This window comes from Thunnus maccoyii, chromosome 3, assembly GCF_910596095.1.
Source record: "Thunnus maccoyii chromosome 3, fThuMac1.1, whole genome shotgun sequence".
NCBI classification, from domain to species: domain Eukaryota; kingdom Metazoa; phylum Chordata; class Actinopteri; order Scombriformes; family Scombridae; genus Thunnus; species Thunnus maccoyii.
The window spans coordinates 18,169,348-18,190,959 of record NC_056535.1 but is presented as its reverse complement, the minus strand read 5'-3'; the positions used below and the strand labels follow the sequence as shown (position 1 = coordinate 18,190,959).

Below are 21,612 nucleotides of genomic sequence, written 5' to 3'. Positions count from 1 at the left end.
TATTACTCACTGTGACACTCTGACACCCAGTAAATTAAAGGAAGCCTAAAGATAGGCGCCAGCTTTATCAAACTGAATAATGATCTGAAGTATTGCAGTTGCTTCTACTATCTGCTCTGGCACATCATATATTCTTCAAATGATAAACCGGTATATAAATAAAAGATATTATAAATGACCTTATGCACACTTGGTGAGCACTTAAAAGTACCATAAAGAAAATATCATTCAGTATTCAGTGTTACGTAACTCTTGTGTGCTTTCCTGAATGTCTCAGATTTCTGCATTCACGTCGTTCTCTAACTTTCTTTTAGCTGAGGGGAGATGAAGAAATGCAACATTTTCTGGCATGGCTGTGGGTGTAATTGTATATTGTCAGCCATCACGACATACAACATAGAGAATTAGTGAGCAGTAGGCTGCTCTGACTAAGCGCTTTGGAGCTGTCCATCTGTCTAATGCAAACACCCACTCTTACTAACACACACTCACATGTACAGTATACCACACATGCCTGTGCCACCTGCTAGAAGAGCTGAATGTTGACAGCTTTGATTATCAATCTGGGTACAGAGTAGCAGATTTATTGTGTTAACAGTGTTAATGTCTGATTACACAACACATTTTTAGTCATGGTTGGTCTGTTGGTCCATCACTTTAGTTTAGACTGAAATATCTCAACAACTATCAGATGGAGTTCTATGAAATTTTGTAAAGATGATTATTGTCCTGAGACGATGTATCCCAAAGACTTAAGTGATCCCCTGACATCTAATCTAACTATTGACTGGATTCTCATGAAATTTGGAACAGACACTAATACAGGATAAAATAACAAGTTTTATGATCATCTACAATAGCGTCATCATCAAGTCAAAATTGTAATTTGTCCAAATACTTGCAAAACTAATGAAATTTCCCACCTGTCTCAGTTGTACTTTGTGTCTATTGCTAATCAGCAAATATTAGCATGCTAACATGCTAAAGTAAGATGCCGCAAGCATGCCTGTAGACTCATAGTCTATAATTTTTACCATGTGACAAAACAAACATTGTGAAAAATCAAACCTGCAGTGAACTGCTGTATGCATTATTAATCTGCATTTAAGCAGACACAGCTTTTGGTATTTTTAAGCTTTTTATCATTGTTGGAGGGTGGCAGAATACTTCTCCTTCTTGTCTTGTCTATTGTAGCTCTCAGAAGGATTTTGTTTTTCTGCACAAAAGGATTTATGACAGCCAGTTACCCCTGGCTGCCCCAGGTGTCAGTTAGGGAGGAAGTACTGTAGCTCAACATCTCCCTCCTTCTGTAAAAACCCCTGGAAGCTCATTTTCAGGATATGCAGTGAAAGAGAAGCCTTCTCTTGGGGCAGGGTGACCGCAATGCCAATATCCGCTGAGTCATGACTGACTCACAGGAACTGGTACAGTTCTGCTATTGATGGGTGGGGTGGGGTGGGGTGGGGCGGCGTGGGGGGTTAAGGAGCAAAGGCCATATAGTCATTTAACTCAGAGTGCAATTATGCAAATGGAATCATTGGACTGTCTCCTGCAGTTTAGTTCCAAGACGGCAGGTTATTGATCAGGGCAGAGAGAGGGAGTAATGAGAGGAAGGGAGAGGGGGCAGTATCAGGTGAGATGGCTGAGAAGGAAGATCTGAGGAGAGAGAAATGGGGTGAAAAAAAGGTTTTGGTTTAACCGATTGAATTGCTCTCTGCCATATTAATTTGATTTTGTGTAAGCAAGGAGTAGCAGCCAATATTTGCTTTTTTTTTCTCTCTACATGGTTATAACTCATAAAGGAAACCACTTTTTTCCCCACAATATTCTAGCAATATTGAACAAACATTTTTATGATTAAAAAGGAACATTGGAAAGGATTTTCTGTACATTGTGGAAAATAATTATTTAGTGAAGAATTATTCCACATGTATGAGTGAGATCCTTGTTGGATTGAAATGTTATTTGTTTGTCCATAAAATGTTCTAGTTGCAAGTTTGAGGACAGTGTGTGGATCCTATCTTTAATGTAAAATTTGGTTGCATTTCAAGTGCTGACAGTGGGGATGTGAGTAGTTGACATCCTGTGTATGTAAATGAATGAACTACACTCAGTGTGAAATAGAAAATTAGAGAAACACAAAGTGGTTTCTGTTGCTGGACCAAATGGCACTGACTCGCACAAGGGGAGTGTGACCACCACTGTTGAAGATGGCAGCAGTCCTGCAGTCAGCAGAAAGTGCATCAGCTCCTTCTGCTAATAGAAACACTGCCCCCTGATGGTCGGAAGAGCAAATGCTCCACTGTTCTGTACTGAGGAAGTGGAGGGAAGGAAACATGGATTTAGTTGTCTGCTTTGGTATTTGTCTTTTAATTATGTTTCATGAGCCTCCAAACATCAATAAATATATTACTTTTTACTATGCTGTCTTAATAGTGTCAATAAATTAAAGCTGCAACTAATGATTATTTTCAATATCAATTATTCTGGTCTGTAAATACCCATTGCAGTGTCCTAAAACCCAAAGTGACATCTCATAAATCAAAGAAAAGCAGCACATATTCATTTTTGAGAAGCTGCAACCAGAGAATGTTTTTAATTTTTGTTTGAAAAGTTACTTAAATGATTAATCAGTTACAAAAACAGTTGCTGTTCATTTTCTGTCGATCCATTAATTAGTTAATCAACAAATTATTTCAGCTTCACAATATAACATTTTTTTCAGCTCCACAATATGACATAAATTAATTTAACATCACTACAGCAACATTAATACTGTACCTCATCTCATCACATCATTATCTGATCACTACTACTGCTACTAATATTATTTATACTACTACTATTACTATCAGTGTTACTACTGATGCTGCTACCACTACTACTAATACTTATATTAGACCATCTAATCTAATATCCGTTCATGTAATATCATGGTGGTTGATTGGAGCCATTTTTGAAACCATTTCAAACCTTGACTTCATCTCTTTCCAGAAAGGTCATCTCAGTAATGTCATATTTTGTCTGTAGGAATTTTGTGAATATGATGTACTGACTGAGGGCTGAAAGTGGATAAACTGACAGCGGGGCAGACTGACGGGTGGCTGTCATTTTAAACTCTGGCTGGTTTGTGTTGATCATCCGTCTCTGTTGCATCATGCTCCGATGCTCTGTTTTTACCATACATTTGTTTTTCTGTTCATTCTGCCCATGCTCTGCAGCTGCTGGACGCCAGGAGAACCAAGGTTTGTCCCTATGTTTGCACCACTTGTTGCGTGCACAACATAGAGTCACCTTTCAGTGTGGCGTGTATTTTCAGACACCTGGCAAACCCTTTGCACCATACAACCTCCTCTCTCCTATGAATCTCCCATGAAAGTGAAATATTTCCAGCAGTTCAGCCTGCCTCCTTGTCCTGTGAACCCTCATATTTCTATTTTTATATTTATATGTTCCCCTATAGACACTTTAAAGTTACAGAGAGTGATTACTTTGTCTAAATATGTCACTGCAAACGTGTCTGGTGTTCCATCCCCCTCTAGTACCACAAACCCTACAACCTCAGACTGCCTGTAAATGGTATTAATTTCAGTTTAAGAATCTGTTTCCACCCCAATAAACCTTAATTGGGCCATTTCCTGGACATGAATTGATCTAAGTTGTTCTCTGGAGATATCAGATGGAAGAAAATGTTAATAGGTAAGACAAAGCCTGAGTCAATTTGTGACAGAAACTCAGCCATAACATTGATCCCCTAAACCCAGAACCAGCGCACCTATACACATTACAACATACAGTATAAAGCACACAGTGGTGAAACGTAACAAAGTACATTTACTCTAGTACTGTACTTAAGTACAATTGGTACTTGTACTTTACTTAAGTATTTCCACTTCTACTCCACTACATTTCAGTGGTAAATATTGTACTTTTTTCACCACACAAGTTATTTTCACAGCTATATTTACTTTTCTGATCAGTATTTCATACATAAAACACCTGATCTTCATAATTTTGCTGCCAATACTTCTGTACTTTTACTTAAGTAAGATTTGAATGCAATTTTATTGTAAAAGAGTATTTTTTTAATTGCGGTGTTGCTACTTTTACTAAATAAGAGATCACAATTCTTCTTCCACCACACACAGACGCACACAAACAGAACAGAACTTTATGGCCTCTCTAAAAAGTATGGATACTGTAGGTTCTGTTGTAGTGTCTGTCCATGTCTTTTAAATAATCATAAGCGCACAGTATTTCTCTATATTGTACTTGATTAACTTGCAGACCACTTTTCCTTGTAACTGGAAGCCACCTCTGAGGTTTGAAATCCAATATTTGTATCTGTTCCTCTCAGGCTGAGTGTCAGAGAGCGCTGGAGGAAAGCATCAGGGTGGTCGTCTGCTTTAATTAGCAAGTTAATAACCTTCATTAATTCTGCTCATGTCTATAAAAACAGAGCAACCTTTCACAGCACACTAATAAATTAAGCTGTTTGACAGGTTCGTATAAATATTCTCTGGTTACTGTGATTCCAAATGACTCCAACTCAACTCCTGTTTCAGAATACAGTTGTTGTTTTTTTACCAGAATGAACAAAAAAAAAAATCTTCCACACTTTCTTTTGACATCAGTTATTAACAGTGTATTTGCTTCTAAAGATATCTAAAGGTAAGTCACTTATCCCATATGTTTGACCTACTGCGAGTGCTACACTGTTAAAGCATTCTCCACAGAACCGTGTGCACAACATTTCAGAAGTTTGTATTTATGTGTGGTTACCCTTACGTGTATTGTTATCATGAAAAACTTTGCATTGTGTGGTTATTCCAAAACTAAATTTCAACAATTCCTGAGTCTCTGTGTGTGTATGTGTGTGTGTTTGTGTGTATGTGTATGTGTCTGAATTTCATCAGCATCTCCAGATGACCATCCAGGCTCTGCAGGATGAGCTGCGCACACAACGAGACCTCAACCACCTGCTGCAGCAGGAGAGCGGCAACCGCTCTGGTTCGGAGCACTTCACCACCATCGAGCTGACAGAGGAGAACTTCCGTCGACTGCAGGCCGAACATGACAGGCAGGCCAAGGAGCTTTTCTTGTTGAGAAAAACCCTGGAGGAGATGGAGCTGAGAATCGAGACCCAGAAACAGACATTGGGTGCTAGAGATGAGTCCATTAAGAAGCTGCTGGAGATGCTGCAGAGTAAAGGGCTGCCCCCAGGGCCCGGCAGGGTGTCTGAGGAGGAGGAGCAGGAGAGAAACAGGCGCATTGCTGAGGCAGAGGCCCAGCTCGGACACCTGGAGGTCATTCTGGATCAGAAGGAGAAGGAAAACATCCATCTGCGAGAGGTATACTGTAACCAGGGTTAATATTAATATTCTGGATTCACTGTTAGAGTTAAAACTGTTTTTTTATCTTGTCGTCACTAGAGGGCAGTAGTGAATTTCATAATCAATATACTCTGGTCTGCTGCTTAAAGTTTGACACATGCAATGTTAATGAAAAATATCTGAGTTGTAGGAAAGATAAACTTTTTAGTGCAGAAAAACTTTGGGGGGGGGGGGGGTTTAGATTGTTTTTGGTTTGTTTTTTTCTGTAGTCTGTTTTGGTCTAAAAATAGAAAATAAAACACATATTATTGTATTTGGTCCACATAATGTTGTGTCTTTTCTGTAAGGAACTGCACAGGAGAAATCAGCTGCATCAGGATCCAAGCAAAACCAAGGCCCTGCAGACTATCATAGAGATGAAAGTAAGAACTTGACTCATAATATACAGCCTGATTGTATCCTCATGCATCATCCAACACCAGATACAACATCTTCAAATGAATATTCTTCTTAAGTTATTAACATGGAGTGATTTTATTATCTAGCTATAATAATATTCATGTTGAAATTCATGTGAAACTATGACTGGAGCCTGTAGATAGACAAACAATGGTGGAAAATGTGTGTAAAAGCACATGTTGATTATCTTGCGAGGCAGCTGGATTTACGAGATCACGTGAGAACCCATCTTGTCAGGCTTCAAGTTATGTGCTTGTGTCTGAACCACCTCGCAAATCAAGCTGCCTCGCAAGGTAAGACAGTGATAGACAGATGATTCATCCAATCACCTGCCAAGTATTTTTTTGAAAGTGCCTGCCCTTTTCCAAACAGTTTCCATTGACGACTTCTCAGATGGTTCTATGTAAGAAACCATCTGATGTGTCAGGTTAAGGTGTTGAAAGACAGATGTTAAAGAATGATGGATCGGAGTCACTGACATTTACAGGCCTTGTGTTATTTTGACTGCTGCTCATCTAAACTGAGGCTTACGCTGATGTGTACTCTACTAAATCTATTGTTGTTATTGTGATACTCTGCAGCTGAGTCAATAGTCAACACACTGACACATCTCTCTACCTCTCTGTCTCTTGCACAGACATGCAGACACGCTGTGTATCTGCTCACAAAGCAGTTGTGTAAACATCAACAAGAATCAATAGTACTGCTCAACATTTCAGTTATTGTTGCTTGCTGAAGAGTCAGCCAAACTGTAACACACTGATTTCATGACAAGCAATTATATATTTAATCTCAATAACTCACTTTTGTGCAGATGTGCATTGTTTAAACCTGCAGAGCTTCATTTTATTTCTTATTCACAGTTTGTAAAAACACTGATTATGCCAGATTGAATTACAGAGAAATGTGTATCAAATGACGCACAAGATGTCTAGAATTTTATATATGATGTAGTCTGTGCATTGCTTTAAAATGGCATCTTGGAGTTGAATAATTCAGTTAAAAGTTAATAGCGAAATAGTTTCAGTGAAGCACTGGAACAAGCAAATAAAGAATATGTTTGTAACGTTTTATGTAGCTTTGAAGCTTCAGGGGGGAATTAAAGGGAAATTTCAATATTGGGGCAAACATACATAATACATTAGAAATTATTTAAGAAGATAGACTTGCAATTTTAGAGACCCCACCCAACACCATCAAATGAGCTCAATTCAAATTAACTTCAGCATTTTTCATTTTACAAGCATCCATATTCCATTTTTTAAGACCAATGCAGCTGTATATTACAGATGTGTAAAATGCAAATATTTCTGAGGGTAAAAAATGTCTGTTTAGATGAACACTTGTTGTATGGCAGCTGGATCTGGCAGTAAAGAAATCAGGGCCATCCAGCAACTGAACCGCTGTAGACACCACCAGCCTCACTGCAGAGGCCTGACATCACTTCCTCAAAATAAATCATGACATCATTGCTGAACTGACACAGCCCCTCTCACTCGGCGCTGTGCAGGCCCCAGTCTCCCCCCCTCCCCCCGACGCGGTCACGTGACATCTGGACTCTGGGATCCTGTCAATTTGCATACAGAGAGCGAGGGAAGACCCGCCTCCTCTTGTGCTTTTGCAGGAAGACCCTGCATCTCTCCTCTCTTCTCTCTCCCGGCTGCTCCTCTTGTGCTGTGTTGATGCTGATGGAGGCACGAATAATCCTCCCTCCCTTTCCTCCCCTACATCCCTACCGCCCTCTCCTCCTCACTCACCAGAGACAGTGCACAGCGTATAGCCTGCCTGCTGCTACCATGGAAACAGGTGTGGTTGTTTATGACAGTGAGAGGCCAGTATGCAGGAAGATAGAGCGAAAGAGAGACACACAGAGGCAGGGAAAGAGAGATAAAGAGCAAGATTTATTGACCAAGTCGATGTACCAGTGATTACATGTGGATGGAATAAAATCTCTCTCTTTTGAAGGTATGATGTCTTGTATCTATTGCAGATAATGTTAGTTCATTGATGTTCGTCTGGTAACATGGAGACAGAGGTGAGATGCAAAGGCAGGGCGAAGTGCATGTACATGTGCAGTGCTCATGCATTAACGTTAACCTCACCAGATCCATCTTGGGCAGCCTATCATTCCTCATTACAATACATTACCCATGTTCCTCTGCAGTGGGCTAAGACTGACCCTGCTAACGTCCAGAAGTTCATAAGTTCAGAGCCACTAGGAGGAACGAAGGAGAGACACAAAAAAGAGAGAAAGACAGGAAGGAACAAGGTTGCTCTATGCTCTGCTGGAGAGGGAGATGGACCATGGCTAATCTTAAAGACGTTGTATTATTTATTTAAAAAGCCGTGAAGCTAAAGCTGCACTCACAGTCGCAGTCCTGACACTGGATTCTGCATTGATCTGCAAGCAACTACGGCAAAAGCTACGGCTTATTACTTTTTTCTTCCTTTTACTCTACACGTTTCTCTCCGGTCCTGGCTGATCTCTCCGTGCTGGATGTGTGCTCAATATTTCCCAATGGTGATTAATCCTCTGAGCTGCTGCAAGGAGCTGGGTAGAAAGCTTCTGATTTCACCGACAGATACTGCAGTTGCTCTCAGCCACACCAAAGAGCTTCTTCCAGTCTCTCTTTATCTCGTTATATCTCTCTGTTTCTTTTTTTTCCTCACTCTCTCTGTCTTTATAGTCTTTTTAAATCTCTTCTGTCTCTCCTGGAGTCTGTCTCTAGTTCAGGTTTATTTGCAACATGCAACTTGTGGACATGCCAGTCTGGGTTTTGAGGTGTGTCTCCTCTGCATGTTTGTGTGCAGGACACCAAAATTGCCTCTCTGGAGCGCAACATTCGAGATCTGGAGGATGAGATCCAAATGCTCAAGGCAAACGGTTTACTGAACACAGAGGACCGAGAGGAGGAGATCAAACAGATGGAGGTCTACAAGAACCACTCTAAGTTTATGAAGACCAAGGTAGATACCGTCTCCATTATGCATGCACTTGTAGAAATATAGATCCTGTGAAACTGTGGCCAAAAAAACAAACACAGCTGAGTTGTTTGGAGTAAAGGCAGACCTGTGCTGAGAGGATAATACCGAATAAAGCTGATGTGTCGCTTAAATTAGCTGCTTTAGCATTTAGTGTCATCAGCAAAGTGTCTTGCTGGCAATTATCTGAGAGATGCTTGTCTGCTGTGTTTTTTAGAGGAGCACATTCTCAAGAATACCAAAAAAATCAGCAAATGCATTTTATGCGCGTTTTAAAGTACTTAACTTTTCTCACTTAATTACATATAAAAGCTAATTACTTTAGCATTCCTGCTGCCAACAGTCAAGTGTGAGGTACATTATGTTAGAGTGGAGTGTTTGCCTTCATAAAATGTCAGGGACCGCTTAGTTTTCAACAAGCCGAATTCACCTGCTGCAGATTTCAGAACAGTCAGTGCCCGCACTCCATGACGACATAACTTGTTTTCGGTAGCTGTTACAGCTTCACTGTCAACCCTCCAGCATATGTAGCTACATTAAATCTGTCATTGTGTCGAGGTGTATGCATCTCTCTCTGGGGCTCAAATCTCTCTCTGGAGCTTTGACTCTGTGTTTACATAGTGCTGCTCATATTAGTCGACCAGACGCAGACCAGCCACAGTTTTGTTATTCTATTTTTAGACCTCTTTTCATCAATCATGAATAGAGATGATGTATAATATATGATGAATGCAGGGGAGTCAGTCCCAAATGCATTTTTAATGAGAGAAAAGCGTGTTGATGAAAATAGTGCAAAAGATGCACTGACTAGCTCACTGTTCAGTTGAAAGAGATTTCACACACAGACACACACAGGCATACAGTGATGGTAGAACTATACTGCTCATTAAATGAGTCGGACGTCTCATCCGTTTCACGTGTCTGCAGATTGACCAGCTGAAGCAGGAGTTGTCAAAGAAGGAGTCGGAGCTGCTGGCTCTGCAGACAAAACTAGAGACCCTCAACAACCAGAACTCAGACTGCAAACAGCATATCGAGGTGCTGAAAGAGTCTCTCACTGCCAAGGAGCAACGTGCTGCCATCCTGCAAACAGAGGTAATGAAAAGCCCTTAACTAGTGGATACCTACACAGTAAATCAACCTAACAATACACTGCTTCTCAAACATTTTCATCCTCCTTGCAAAACTGAGCAATTAATAGGCTTGCCCTAGGCCTGAGGCTTATTACCGCAAATCATCTCAGCACTTTATTTGCTTTGGGACTTCACACTAACTGAACTGTTACTCAGTTCAGCACCAAAGAAACAGTAATGCGCAGTATCACAGGACATCTGATAAATATCAAAAACATCAAAAGCTTTCTTCTAATACTGTAAATAAATAACTGTGGCAGAATTATGGTTACGTATTACTGTAATGCACAAACTGTAGATCACCACCACATTGATAAATACTCGCTCAGCAACTGTGGGTTTTGTTTTTTTTTTGCATTGCATGAGGATTAAGTTAAGACGAATAAAAACTCAAAAGCACTTGAATATGAATATGAATGAATAGTGTTTTCTTGCAGAAATTTTTCAAATAAGCCACTTTTCTGGTATCCATAGCAGTTTTTGCTAATTTTGTTGTGTTTAATAACTCCTATAGAGCTTGTTGCTAAATTACAGTGACATTAAATAGGCTGACTATGTGGATTTCCTCTAAGGTGTTTTTGCTGTCATGCTTCAGGTGGATGCTCTACGTCTGCGTCTAGAGGAGAAAGAGTCCTTCCTTAACAAGAAAACCAAGCAGCTGCAGGACCTGACGGAGGAGAAGGGCACTCTTGCTGGAGAAATCAGGGACATGAAGGACATGTTAGAGGTCAAAGAAAGGAAGATCAATGTCCTGCAGAAAAAGGTAAGAATCAGAGTTGAAGAAAACCTGGCCATTCAAAGGGCGTATGCAGGAAGGGAAGGAGATTTTAAGAGGAAAATGTCCGAACCATTCACAGACTACTAGTATTATATATACACCAAACTGGGTTGAGATAGTGAAGGTCTTTGTAGGTGTACTCCAGCTGTAGTATGAGAACGATGAGGGGAACGAGATGTTCTGTCAGATTCTTGTGTTCTGGACTAAACCAGTCGCTCTCTGAAAATACAAAGCAGAGTGGTTACTCTCTCCATTAAGAGTGAGAGAGTCTCTGTTGCTCTCAAGGGGAAAGTTTCCATAGAAAGACAAGCAAGAGGATATTTCTGCCTCACTGGCTCTAGTGTGTGTGTGCTATAAATACTCGTACAGTGCTACTCCCTCTCTTACCCTGACCTGCTCACCCATTCCCTTTGCTTTTTTCTCCTCTTGTGTTCTGTCACACCTCCTCTCCCTCATCTATCCACTTTCATCTCTCTCTGTGTAATCTCCCTTGATTTAAAAATATGTAATAATATGTTTCCCCTTCATGTGTTTTTTTTTTTGTTTGTTTGGCTTTGTCTCTCTGTTGTGTCAATCTTATGCTGAACATACACTAAATTAGATCACTGCACACATTATACTATCTCTAAATAATTAGTTCACATTCTTGTTTCTTTTGAAATGTATTTATGTTCCATCATACTCTTTACTCTGCTTCTCCAACCTCTTAATAGTCAAACAGCTTTTAATGCATTTCTTCCTGCAGAAGCAGTGAAAGATGCTTCTTTATAAATCCCAGGCACATTTCAAACTATGAAAATGACGTTGTCTGTAGCGAGTATTAATCTTCAAAGACTTTTGTAATCTCCAAGCTTTGCTATTACACCAACTTTAAATGCAGCTATGGTTTTTTGATATCATGCTAGTTACCTCTGTTTTTCTGCTTTTTCTCTCCCCTGTGCCTCCACCATCCACCCGCTCTCCTCCTCGCACGCAGATTGAGAACCTGCAGGAGCAGCTGCGGGACAAAGACAAGCAGCTGGGGAACCTGAAAGACAGGGTCAAGTCTCTGCAGACCGACTCCAGTAACACAGACACTGCCCTGGCCACGCTGGAGGAGGCGCTGTCGGAGAAGGTACAGGACTGCAGCACACTGAAGAGAGGGATGTAGACAGCTGCTGCAGGATTTGATCAGTTTTCCTCGTTGGGAGTCAAATTAGGGGCGAGCATAGCTTTCTGCCCCACTGACACTAATTAGGTTTACGGCCTATATTTATCAAACTTTTAAATAAAAAAAAAAAAATTTCACTTAAGCTCTTACTTGCAAATGTAGGAATAAAAGCTATTTATCACATTTCTTGTGGCTAAAAAATACTCTTGAATTTAAGAGAGCTCAGGAGGTCTCTTAAGTTGGTTGAGAGGAGATCCTACATCCTAGGTGAGCACGTACCGTCTCAGAAATGTTTTGGAGGAGTTTTACAAAATATCACTGGTCATCATAAATAATTCATAAGCTAAAGCAAAAAGTAAAAAACATGAATATGGTAGTTTTAACCTATTTTTGTATTTGATGTGATTATTTTGTTTCCTGCTCCAGTTTGGTTTTCATTTTTTTCCGTCTCAGTCAACTTTCTATTATTTCATCTCTATTTATATATTTGAAATGTATTAGATTGTTTACTCTTAGACTTCACTGTAGTTACCAGTAAGATGCTTGAAAATGTGCGTTATAGCTCAAACTCGGCAAGGAACTTTTTCACTCCTAAACTTGTAATTCTTGTAGGTTTGATAAATATGGGCCCTGATTATTCTGACATTCGAGACACTTTTAACTCTCTTTTTGTGTGTGTGTTTTTATTAGGAGAGGATTATAGAACGTTTAAAGGACCAAAGGGAGAGAGAAGACAGAGAACGTCTGGAAGAAGTGGAGTCCTATAAGAAGGAGAACAAGGATCTCAAGGAGAAGGTCAACAGCCTGCAGATAGAATTAACAGAGAAAGAGGTCAGTGAGTGCGCATGGACCAAAGAGATTTTTTTGTGTACGTGTAAGGGTGGAGGGGTGTGTCCACATGACTACATATTGTACACATGTTGTTCCTTTATGTTTCTCTACTCTGCTGTACTGAGCATGCTCAGCACCTCTTTGTATGCACTGTACAGCATATAGTGTATCTGTTTCTTTCAGTAGGTCTCTTTATGACATTTAAGCTGCTGTGTGTGGCACTGTTTGTCTGGATAGACTTCCTTGCACTGTGTTTGGCTCGCCTGCTTTGAACATGTGCTGAAAGTCTGTGCTGTCTGTCCACCTGCAGTCCAGTCTCATTGATCTCAAGGAGCATGCTTCATCCCTGGCATCTTCTGGCCTCAAGAAGGATTCAAAGCTCAAGTCACTGGAGATTGCCATCGAGCAGAAAAAAGAGGAGTGTAGTAAGTTGGAGACGCAGTTGCAAAAGGTGGGTGTGCGTGACACAGTGCAGAATCACTCATATAAGCCCCATCCAATGTGCAGCTTTGATTTAGATTTTTTTTTAGAACTCAATTTAATATTTAGATGTACAATAGTAAGTGTCAGCTGTAACAAAGTTGAGCAGGTACAGTTCAGAAAGATATTTTTAACAGAAATAATTCACAAGATTATTTACAACAATCAGCTGAAGTAATAATGGAGGATTTCTGTAGTTTCTACACTTTTTGTCATACTGGACTCCCTTTTTATGAACAGTTTTGTTGCGGTTACTCTAGGACAAATCTGAAGTCTTAACTCAGGGCAAAAAAAAAAAGTTCAGCCAAAGCTAACAGGATGCTGCAGTAGTCTATCACAAATACATATTAATACAAATTCTCAGTCGTTGGAAAAAATTTGCCACCACAAGGTCCATGTCGCTGTTCTGGAGCATTCGACTGTATCACACAATCTACATCTAAATAATCCTAACCCTAAACTGGGCAATCCATCTGCTAAGGAAGATCATATGATATAATCAAAAGCTCCAGAACAGCGAGAGTGTTTTAGATAAACTGGACGTACACAGATGATGAATTTCCACAGATGATTTCAAGAAGTTCAGGATAAAAATGGCCAGTTTTCAGAGGTCAAAATCACTGAAATTTTTCCAACTAACCAGTTGAATTTTCTCCAATAAAGGCTCAGCTTTGGCTAAACTGTGGAGAGCTTTTCTGCTCTGAATGAGGTCTATAGAGTTGTTCCTCATCAACTGCACTGAACAGTAGATAAAAAGTCAGAGCTGCGTGTCCACTGTGAAGAATTAGCTCGTTGTGAGTCCAGGGACCACTTGAATGGAGACTACTAAGTAGTTACAGACCTCAAAAAATGTGAATTATCCCTTTTATTCTTACACTAAAAAGAGTCTGGTACTGTTTTTTTATTGTTAAATAATGGTTGAGTGTGTTTTCCCCGCTCATATATTCCTACTTCTCAGTCCTTGTACTTGTCCTTGTGTTATTTTCATGGAGGTTAAAACTGAAGAATTCTGAATGACTAATAATAACTTCCTCAGCAGAAAACACTCTGTGCCATTGAACAGATATAACAAATACACCAAGGTGAAAACCTGTAATCCTTCATTAAGCTAATTCCTTGTTTGAAAAAAGCAAGAGTTCTGTTAATATCACTGTAATCCGAACTGAACCAGGAACTTGAAGCTGCCTTATATAAAAGACAGTTAATTAGGATAATGGCTACCATCACGCTTCCTCTCCTGTATCAGGCTGCACTGCTTTGTTAGACCACTGCAGGGGAAGCAGGCAGTCCATTAAATACTCCTTCTGCCTCCTCCTTCTCCATAATCCACAGACTATCCCCGTGTCTGTCCCTCTGCATTTGTCTGTGTTTTGTCACCGTTAACCTGTAACAACATGTGCTGTACTGAGACTATGTTACTGCTCTGTCAAACATGCATTGTAACATGTCTGATCCTGCTGTTCTGTCCTCTGACTCAAACTAAATCCTAACGGTTTACTCTCCTGGGTTTCCAACCCTCCTCCCCCACCCCCCACCTCCTCCTCCTCCTCCTCCTCCTCCTCCTCCTCCTCCTCCACCACTCCCCTCCTCAACCCCTCTGTTTGCAATGTAGCAAGCTGAGCAGCTTTTCAGTCAGATGAACAATCCTGTAAGTTCCTCTCTCAAGCTCTCTGAGGCACATATTGAAAGCATGAGGACACTGATAACTCTTTGACCTATGCTATACTGTACTGATATAATGAGCTTTATACTGCATTCAGTGCAATGTACTCGTTCTGTTTGTGTTTGTGACACCAGTGGTGAAACTGGTGCTACATATACAGTATTTAAAGTTTACTGTATCAGTTGGAATTTTTAAATATGCTCAATGTCTTTTTATTAATAACAATTTGTTGAGGCTGTATAGTTGGTTCATCTTTCATAAGTTTGTTAAACTACAGTATGATATAATGGGTGATCCACATCTGAGAAAAAGAGACTCTGCACACTTTAGTGTTCTGAAAAAATTTTGGTCAGTAGGCCTTTTTTAGAACAAATATTTGACAACTGGAAATCCTTATATCCTTACAGAGCATATACATGATTTGTCATGCAAGAATACATGGGAAATGCAGTTTAAAATGGTAGTATCTAAGGTCCAAATATGTAGGAAAATCCACAAATACAATACATCACTAAAACTGATGATAGATCAATATAAAAAGCAATCAGGAAAACAAAATAATGGAAATACATACAAAAGCCATCATAAAGTGGAACTCCTACAACCTTCAGATGCATCGATAAATTCCATCTATAGCATAATGCTTATGTGAAAATCCACATTTTAACCCACAGGGCTTAATTTATGTCCAGTAAAATTCTCTTTGACAAAGTCTTTTTCTTCCATATTCATTAGTAGATATAAAATGATTTTAAATATATTCTACATTCTAATCATTGAGAATAATCTCCTACAAGGTCAACCCTAACCTCGCTCCTCATGCTTAAAATATGAAGCTGGTAGCTGACAGATTGACTCCATTCTTTCGACTGACAATTGCAAAGACTGTGCAGCTTCATTGGGTTTGCATGATATAGTCCGACCTTGTTGCATGTTGTCACTGTCGGTGTTGCCACGCTTCTCTTCTGTCTCCGTGTGGTGTGGTTAGCTGAGGTATCAGCCGTGGTTGGAGATCACTGCAGTGTTTTGGTGGATGCTCTTCCTTGGCTCTGTATAACTCTTGCACTTTTGCGACCTGTGTTGACATGTGTGGCTGTATATTGTCTTGAGGGTGATGTGTACCGCTGATGTAATTCATGGAGAGTTACAAACTGTTGCAGTAATGGCGAGATGAGTCCATATTGACCGAGCTGTTTAGCGCTCTGATTATTTTGTGACAGATAACCACTGATACAGAATCATGTTTTAGCATCTTATAGCCACTGATGTGTTACTATTTTTTGCTTATTAAAGTGCCTTATAAACACTAGACACAAAAACAGACATACACAGTACACTGTATTCTGCATACTGACTAAGTGGGCAAAGTGACTGGGAGTCTCTGAGGGCCGTTAAATGGAGCTAAATAATAGCTCTGTTAAACCTAATGAGCCAGCACCAGTAATGATGCCCTTGTCCACGGTATTTTAAGTCAAGTCGAGTCAATTTTATTTGTATAGCCCAATATCACAAATCACAAATTTGCCTCAGGGGGCTTTACAATCTGTACAGCAATACAACATCCCCCGTCCTTAGACCCTCAATTTGAATAAGGAACAACTCCCTAAAAAAATCCTTTAACAGGGAAAATTTCACTCCGCTTTATTCATTTGGAAAAAGGGGGAGAGAGCAAGGGGAGTAGTTAATATAAGACACTGATAGACTGCAATGTACTGTATGTATCTCTCTTTCATAGGCAGTAAAACACTCTGTGCTGCACTGCATGTTTACGTTGACATCACAATGTTAACTGAGTGTATCTCCGGGTGTGTGCACCTGTGCATGTCTGCGTGTGTTTGTTTGTGTGTGTTTTTTACCCTGGCGTGTGGATGCAGAAGGCCCACGAAGTGGAGCAGCAGTCGGGCTCCAGGGGGAACCCGGAGTATGTGGACCGAGTGAAGCTGCTCGAGAAGGAGGTGAACTACTACAAGGACGAAGCCAACAAGGCTCAGACGGAGGTGGAGAGACTCCTGGACATCCTGCGAGAGGTGGAGACCGAAAAGAATGACAAAGACAAGAAGATTGCTGAGTTGGAAAGGTAACTAACTCTGACTGTGCAGAGAAGAGATGTTAGCCGAGCTATTCAAAGACATCATACCTTCAGTTTTTCCTCTGCTTATATATCGTCTATTGCTGATATAATAACGAGTATATCGGCATGCTATTTCAGCAAAATTGTTGAATTATCCCATTACATTCATTTGATGTGTGTATGTGTGTTTCGTCCAAAGCAACTTACAATAAATGCACTCAAACTTCATGGGAGGAAGAGCTAGATGTCATCAAAAATTGGAAGTTGTTACGGGTTGGTTCACCAAAATGAACAAAAAAACGCTTTGTTCTCAATTACCTCTAGTGTGTGAGATTTCTGCCTTTTTAACAAAACTCCATTAATATATAATTATATAATTTATAATTTGGGTGAACTGACCCTTTAATGTCCTTTTCCTAAACAATACAGTATGTTACAGTTTGTCCAGTGAGGCTATGAGCTTTATATTCTCACCCTTGAAACTTTGTCAGCTTTAAAGGTCCCTGTGGTGTGTGCTGCATATTTTAAGTGAACTTTCATTTCATTTGCCTTTGTATAAACAGTATGTACAGTATATAACAAAACTGAGTACACCTCTGTGCAATATCACTAAAATGTTAAATGATTCAAAATTGTCATCAAATCATCTTACAATAATTATAGTATTTTTAGTGTGAAGTGTAGGGTATTTGATCATATTTATAATTAAAAACAAACAAGTTAGATAGACTACATTGAAAGTACAGGCCTCAAAGTACAACCTCAGTGCAACAAAAGTGAGTGCACCTGCGACCAATGAAACAAAAATGATTACTGTGACTGTGACTTCCAACAAAGACTGCTTACCTGAACAAGTTTATAAAAGAACCTTTTAACACCACAAGTTTCTCTAATTTGGCCTGGGTTGTGTCTTATGCAACATGGCTCCATATGGTAAGGAATTGCCTGAACAAGTAAGAAACCAGATTGTTAGACTTCATAAAGATGGGAGAGGATACAAGATGATCAGAAGGCTACTGAACATAAGCCCAAACACAGCTGCAGCAGTAGTTAGGAGATACAGGAGGACCCACACTACCAATAACAGAAGGCACAGTGGCCGTCCTCGAGAAATGACATTGCTATTTACACAATCTTGCATTGAAAACTGATGGGCAAGTGCCTCTGACTTGGCACAAGGATTATCTGTGGAAATTGGTGTTTCAGTGACTGCTCAGACAGTGTGAAGGACATTGCATGAAGTCAACGTCTGCGGACGACATCCAAGAAAACCATTGCTCACAAAACGGCACAAAACTGCAAGATTAAACTTTGCCAAAGAACATAAAAGAAGCCTGATGAATATTGGCAGCAGATTCTTTCGTCAGATAGAACCAAAATAAATTAGTTTGGATCAGATGGGGTCTAGCATGTTTGGTGTGGACCTGGCCAGGACTACCACAGTGACTGCATAGTGCCGGCTGTGAAACATGGAGGTGGGAGTGTGCTGATATGAGGCTGCATAAGTGCAAAAGGTGTAGAGGAGATGACATTTACGGATGGCACAATGAATGCAAGTTCATACACCTAAATACTGAATGAAAGGTGACTCCTCCCTGTCTCAAGAAGGTTGGCAATAGAGGAACTTTCCAGCATGACAATGATCCCAAACACACTGCAAAAATCACACAAAAGTTTTTAAAGAAGAAAAAAGTGAAAAGTATGACCTGGCCAAGTCTGTCCCATGACTTGAATCCGGTAGAACACTTTTAAAGTATTTTAAAGTGGAAAGTAGAGCAAAAAAATCCCTCCAGCAAAGGGCAGCTGAAAAGAATTATCTGTGAAGAATGGCAGATTATCTTTTCACAGATTTGTTCTAGACTAGTATCATCCATGTCCAGGAGGATCGAATCTGCCATCAAAAATAAAAACAAAATAACAAGATATTAAAAATAAAAGAATGGTGTCTCACTAATGAAGGGTGTGCTGACTTTTGTTGCAGTTCATTCTTAAATGTGGACCTTTCATTATAGTTTAATTAGTCAAACATCATGTTTTGCAAATGAATTGGCTCTTGGGTTTTGTCTAAAAACAAACAAAATTGTATTAAATGGACAAGATTTGTAATTACATAACATTTTAGTGATATTGACCAGGGGTGCACTCAGTTTGGTTATATACTGTACTCTCATTTCATGTTTTTATGTACAAATGTGTCATCTTAAGGGTCTGTCAGCACATTCTTCTGCACTGGATCCAGTCATGGCCTTGTATCATAAACTCAGAAACACACCTTTCAGTGGACATTAGTTGGAGCTGCATGCTGAGATACACCAGAAAGCTCTCTGTAATAGTTGTGACACTGTGTTAGATGTGATATTAAAGCACATAGTGCCACTCCGTCACCCCCTTAATGGAAGAGGTCAAACTGATTTCAGTTAATGGACCGCATAAATACAGCTTGTGGCCTCATCAGCTCTTGGCCCACCTCACTGCAAGCAGCTTGTCGCTTTAGCTCGACCGACGTCTTTCTGGAGGAGACCATTGTCGTTCACCTGCACAGGATTTAAACTGATAAGACAAAGTTTGGTTGGATTGCATGAGAACCACACATGAACCCTCTCCCCTGCCACTTATAGAGACTCAGCCCTACCACTTAGTGTTAAAACCAGCAATATTTTCCCTTCCCAGTCAGTGATAGAGCCCACTTAGTTTAAGTGTCACACTTATTTGTTAGTGGTGTTTGATTAATTGAGTGTTCTTCTCCTTCTTTGCCACTGTTTCTGTCCTGTTCCTCTTTCTATATTCCGTTTCATGCCCACCTGTCCCTGTCTTTACCCTCTGCCATTGATCACTTTCAACCTCGGTCTTGAACCTCCTTCATTTCCTTTCTCAAATCCGTCTTCCTTCTCCGTTTCTCTTCTCCGTCCTCCTTGCAACTGTCTCTGTTATGCCCCCTCCACCTCCCCCACACCAGCCCCCCTCCCTCTGCCCCTCGCCCCACCCCTCGTCCCGGCGGCAGAGCTCCCCCTGACCCGCTCCCTTCTGTGTCCGCTGCTCCCCAGCAGATAGGGGGCATGGTGTGGGATTTCCTGGGAAAGTGAGTGCTCTGCCCTGGCACTTCAGCTCGGCTGCGTGGTTAAAGTCTCCGACTGCGACTGCTGCAACTGCATCTGGTTTTCACCTGTGTGCCTGAGTCTGCCTGCTGTCTACAAAGGATTCACAGATCTTTGTATCAGAGTGACGGGCTCTGTTTTTAGTCCATGGTGTCATTTCTGTACCTGTGCACACGATACAAAGATCCCTGGATTCATGTTTGCTTTTATTTCTTTTAGCATGTGTTTGCTTTGTGGTTTAACTGTTTGCATAGCTGCCATGAGTCGTTTTTGATCAATCTGTGTGAGCACGTGACTGTTTGAACATGAGTTTGTGCTGCATGTTTATTTTGTCAAACTGTATGTGGCAAGACTTGTTAACAGCTTTCTATCTCTGCACCGATGGCAGAATGAGGAATTACATTACAAATCAGCAAATTAAAACACAATGTAGCGTAAGATTAATTGCATAGATGTGACTTTTTCTGTGTGACTCTCAATATTAAAATTCTATATGAAGCACAAACCTTAAACTTTAAGGTTTGTACTTCTGCCAGCTTATAAAACATCTGATCATCATTTTTACAATATATGTCCAGACAGGCATATATTCTGTGGTATTCCTTTGATGTTACCTCAAACTGCGGTTCCTATTGTTGCCTGTTTCTGTAATGATGCATGCTAAAGTCACACAATAAAAAAACAATCACACCAAGGATCCAGCAACCAAATTTCACAGTTTTCATGGAGCACATATGAAATATATTTGCATATATCTCAAATGTGCACTTCTACTCTGTAAAAAGTTAAACTTGGTGTGATTTAAGGCACAGCTCTGGCTTCTTTCATCCATTTTAGTTGACTGTACTGTACTTGCTATCCCTCCTTTGTGTCCTTCGTTGAAATATCTTAGTGCACATAACACACACACAGACGCACACACATACACTTTTTTGTGTCGGTTTGTGTTTTTGGCTGTTTGTTGTAGCTTATGTAAGAAATATACGTCTGTAGAGCTGAGGCCTCCTCCTGCCATGAGCACGCTTCCCCCGCTCATTCCAGCCACCCATCTGCTCGCCTCACCCTACGTCCCCCTTCCCCCCTCTGTAACTCTCAGTCATCTTTCATCCCAGTAGCATAACCTGACAACCCTTCTCTTCTCAAGCGGTCTCTCCCGGTGCCCACCTTCCTGCTCTCCCTCCTGACCTGTCCCACCCCACCCTGCTTAGCTTGCTCTACCAGGTACTAAGGGAAATGATCAGCTTAGTGGCCTGCATGAAAAGAGCTGCTGTGCTCCAGGTCTACATGCACTCAGTGAGTGAGGTGCTGTAGTAGGTAGGGTCTAGACTGAACCCTTGGTCCCGAAGTGTGTCAAGTTCAGTCGGGTCTCTTCTGTCTGACCAACCCTGCATCCATAACCTGATCTCTCACTATCTCACTCCCTCTTCTCGCCCCACTTGGTCAAACCACTGTGGGCTTCCCCTCCTTTGCTCGGCACTCACACCTGTCTTCTTTGTTCCTTCTTCTTTTTGCCCGGCTGTTTTTTTTGCCTGTCTGACTGCATGTCTGCCACTCCCAGGCTTGGCAGCAGATGCACATGGTTTCATGTTCTCAGAGAAGGTGCATCCTGCATTAGCAGATCAGCTGCTGTCACAGGC

At 40.7% G+C, this 21,612-nt stretch overlaps 1 protein-coding gene across 1 annotated transcript in view; it reads left to right on the top strand.

Annotated features, from left to right (window-relative positions):
• Positions 1–21,612, top strand: part of LOC121894766 (ERC protein 2-like) — a 42,474-nt gene that overhangs the window by 11,637 nt on the left and 9,225 nt on the right. Inside the window, 9 exon segments of the mRNA XM_042407599.1 lie at positions 4,917–5,351; positions 5,681–5,755; positions 8,604–8,759; positions 9,702–9,869; positions 10,503–10,670; positions 11,662–11,799; positions 12,526–12,666; positions 12,977–13,117; positions 16,684–16,886. Coding sequence (XP_042263533.1) covers positions 4,917–5,351; positions 5,681–5,755; positions 8,604–8,759; positions 9,702–9,869; positions 10,503–10,670; positions 11,662–11,799; positions 12,526–12,666; positions 12,977–13,117; positions 16,684–16,886 — 1,625 coding nt within the window.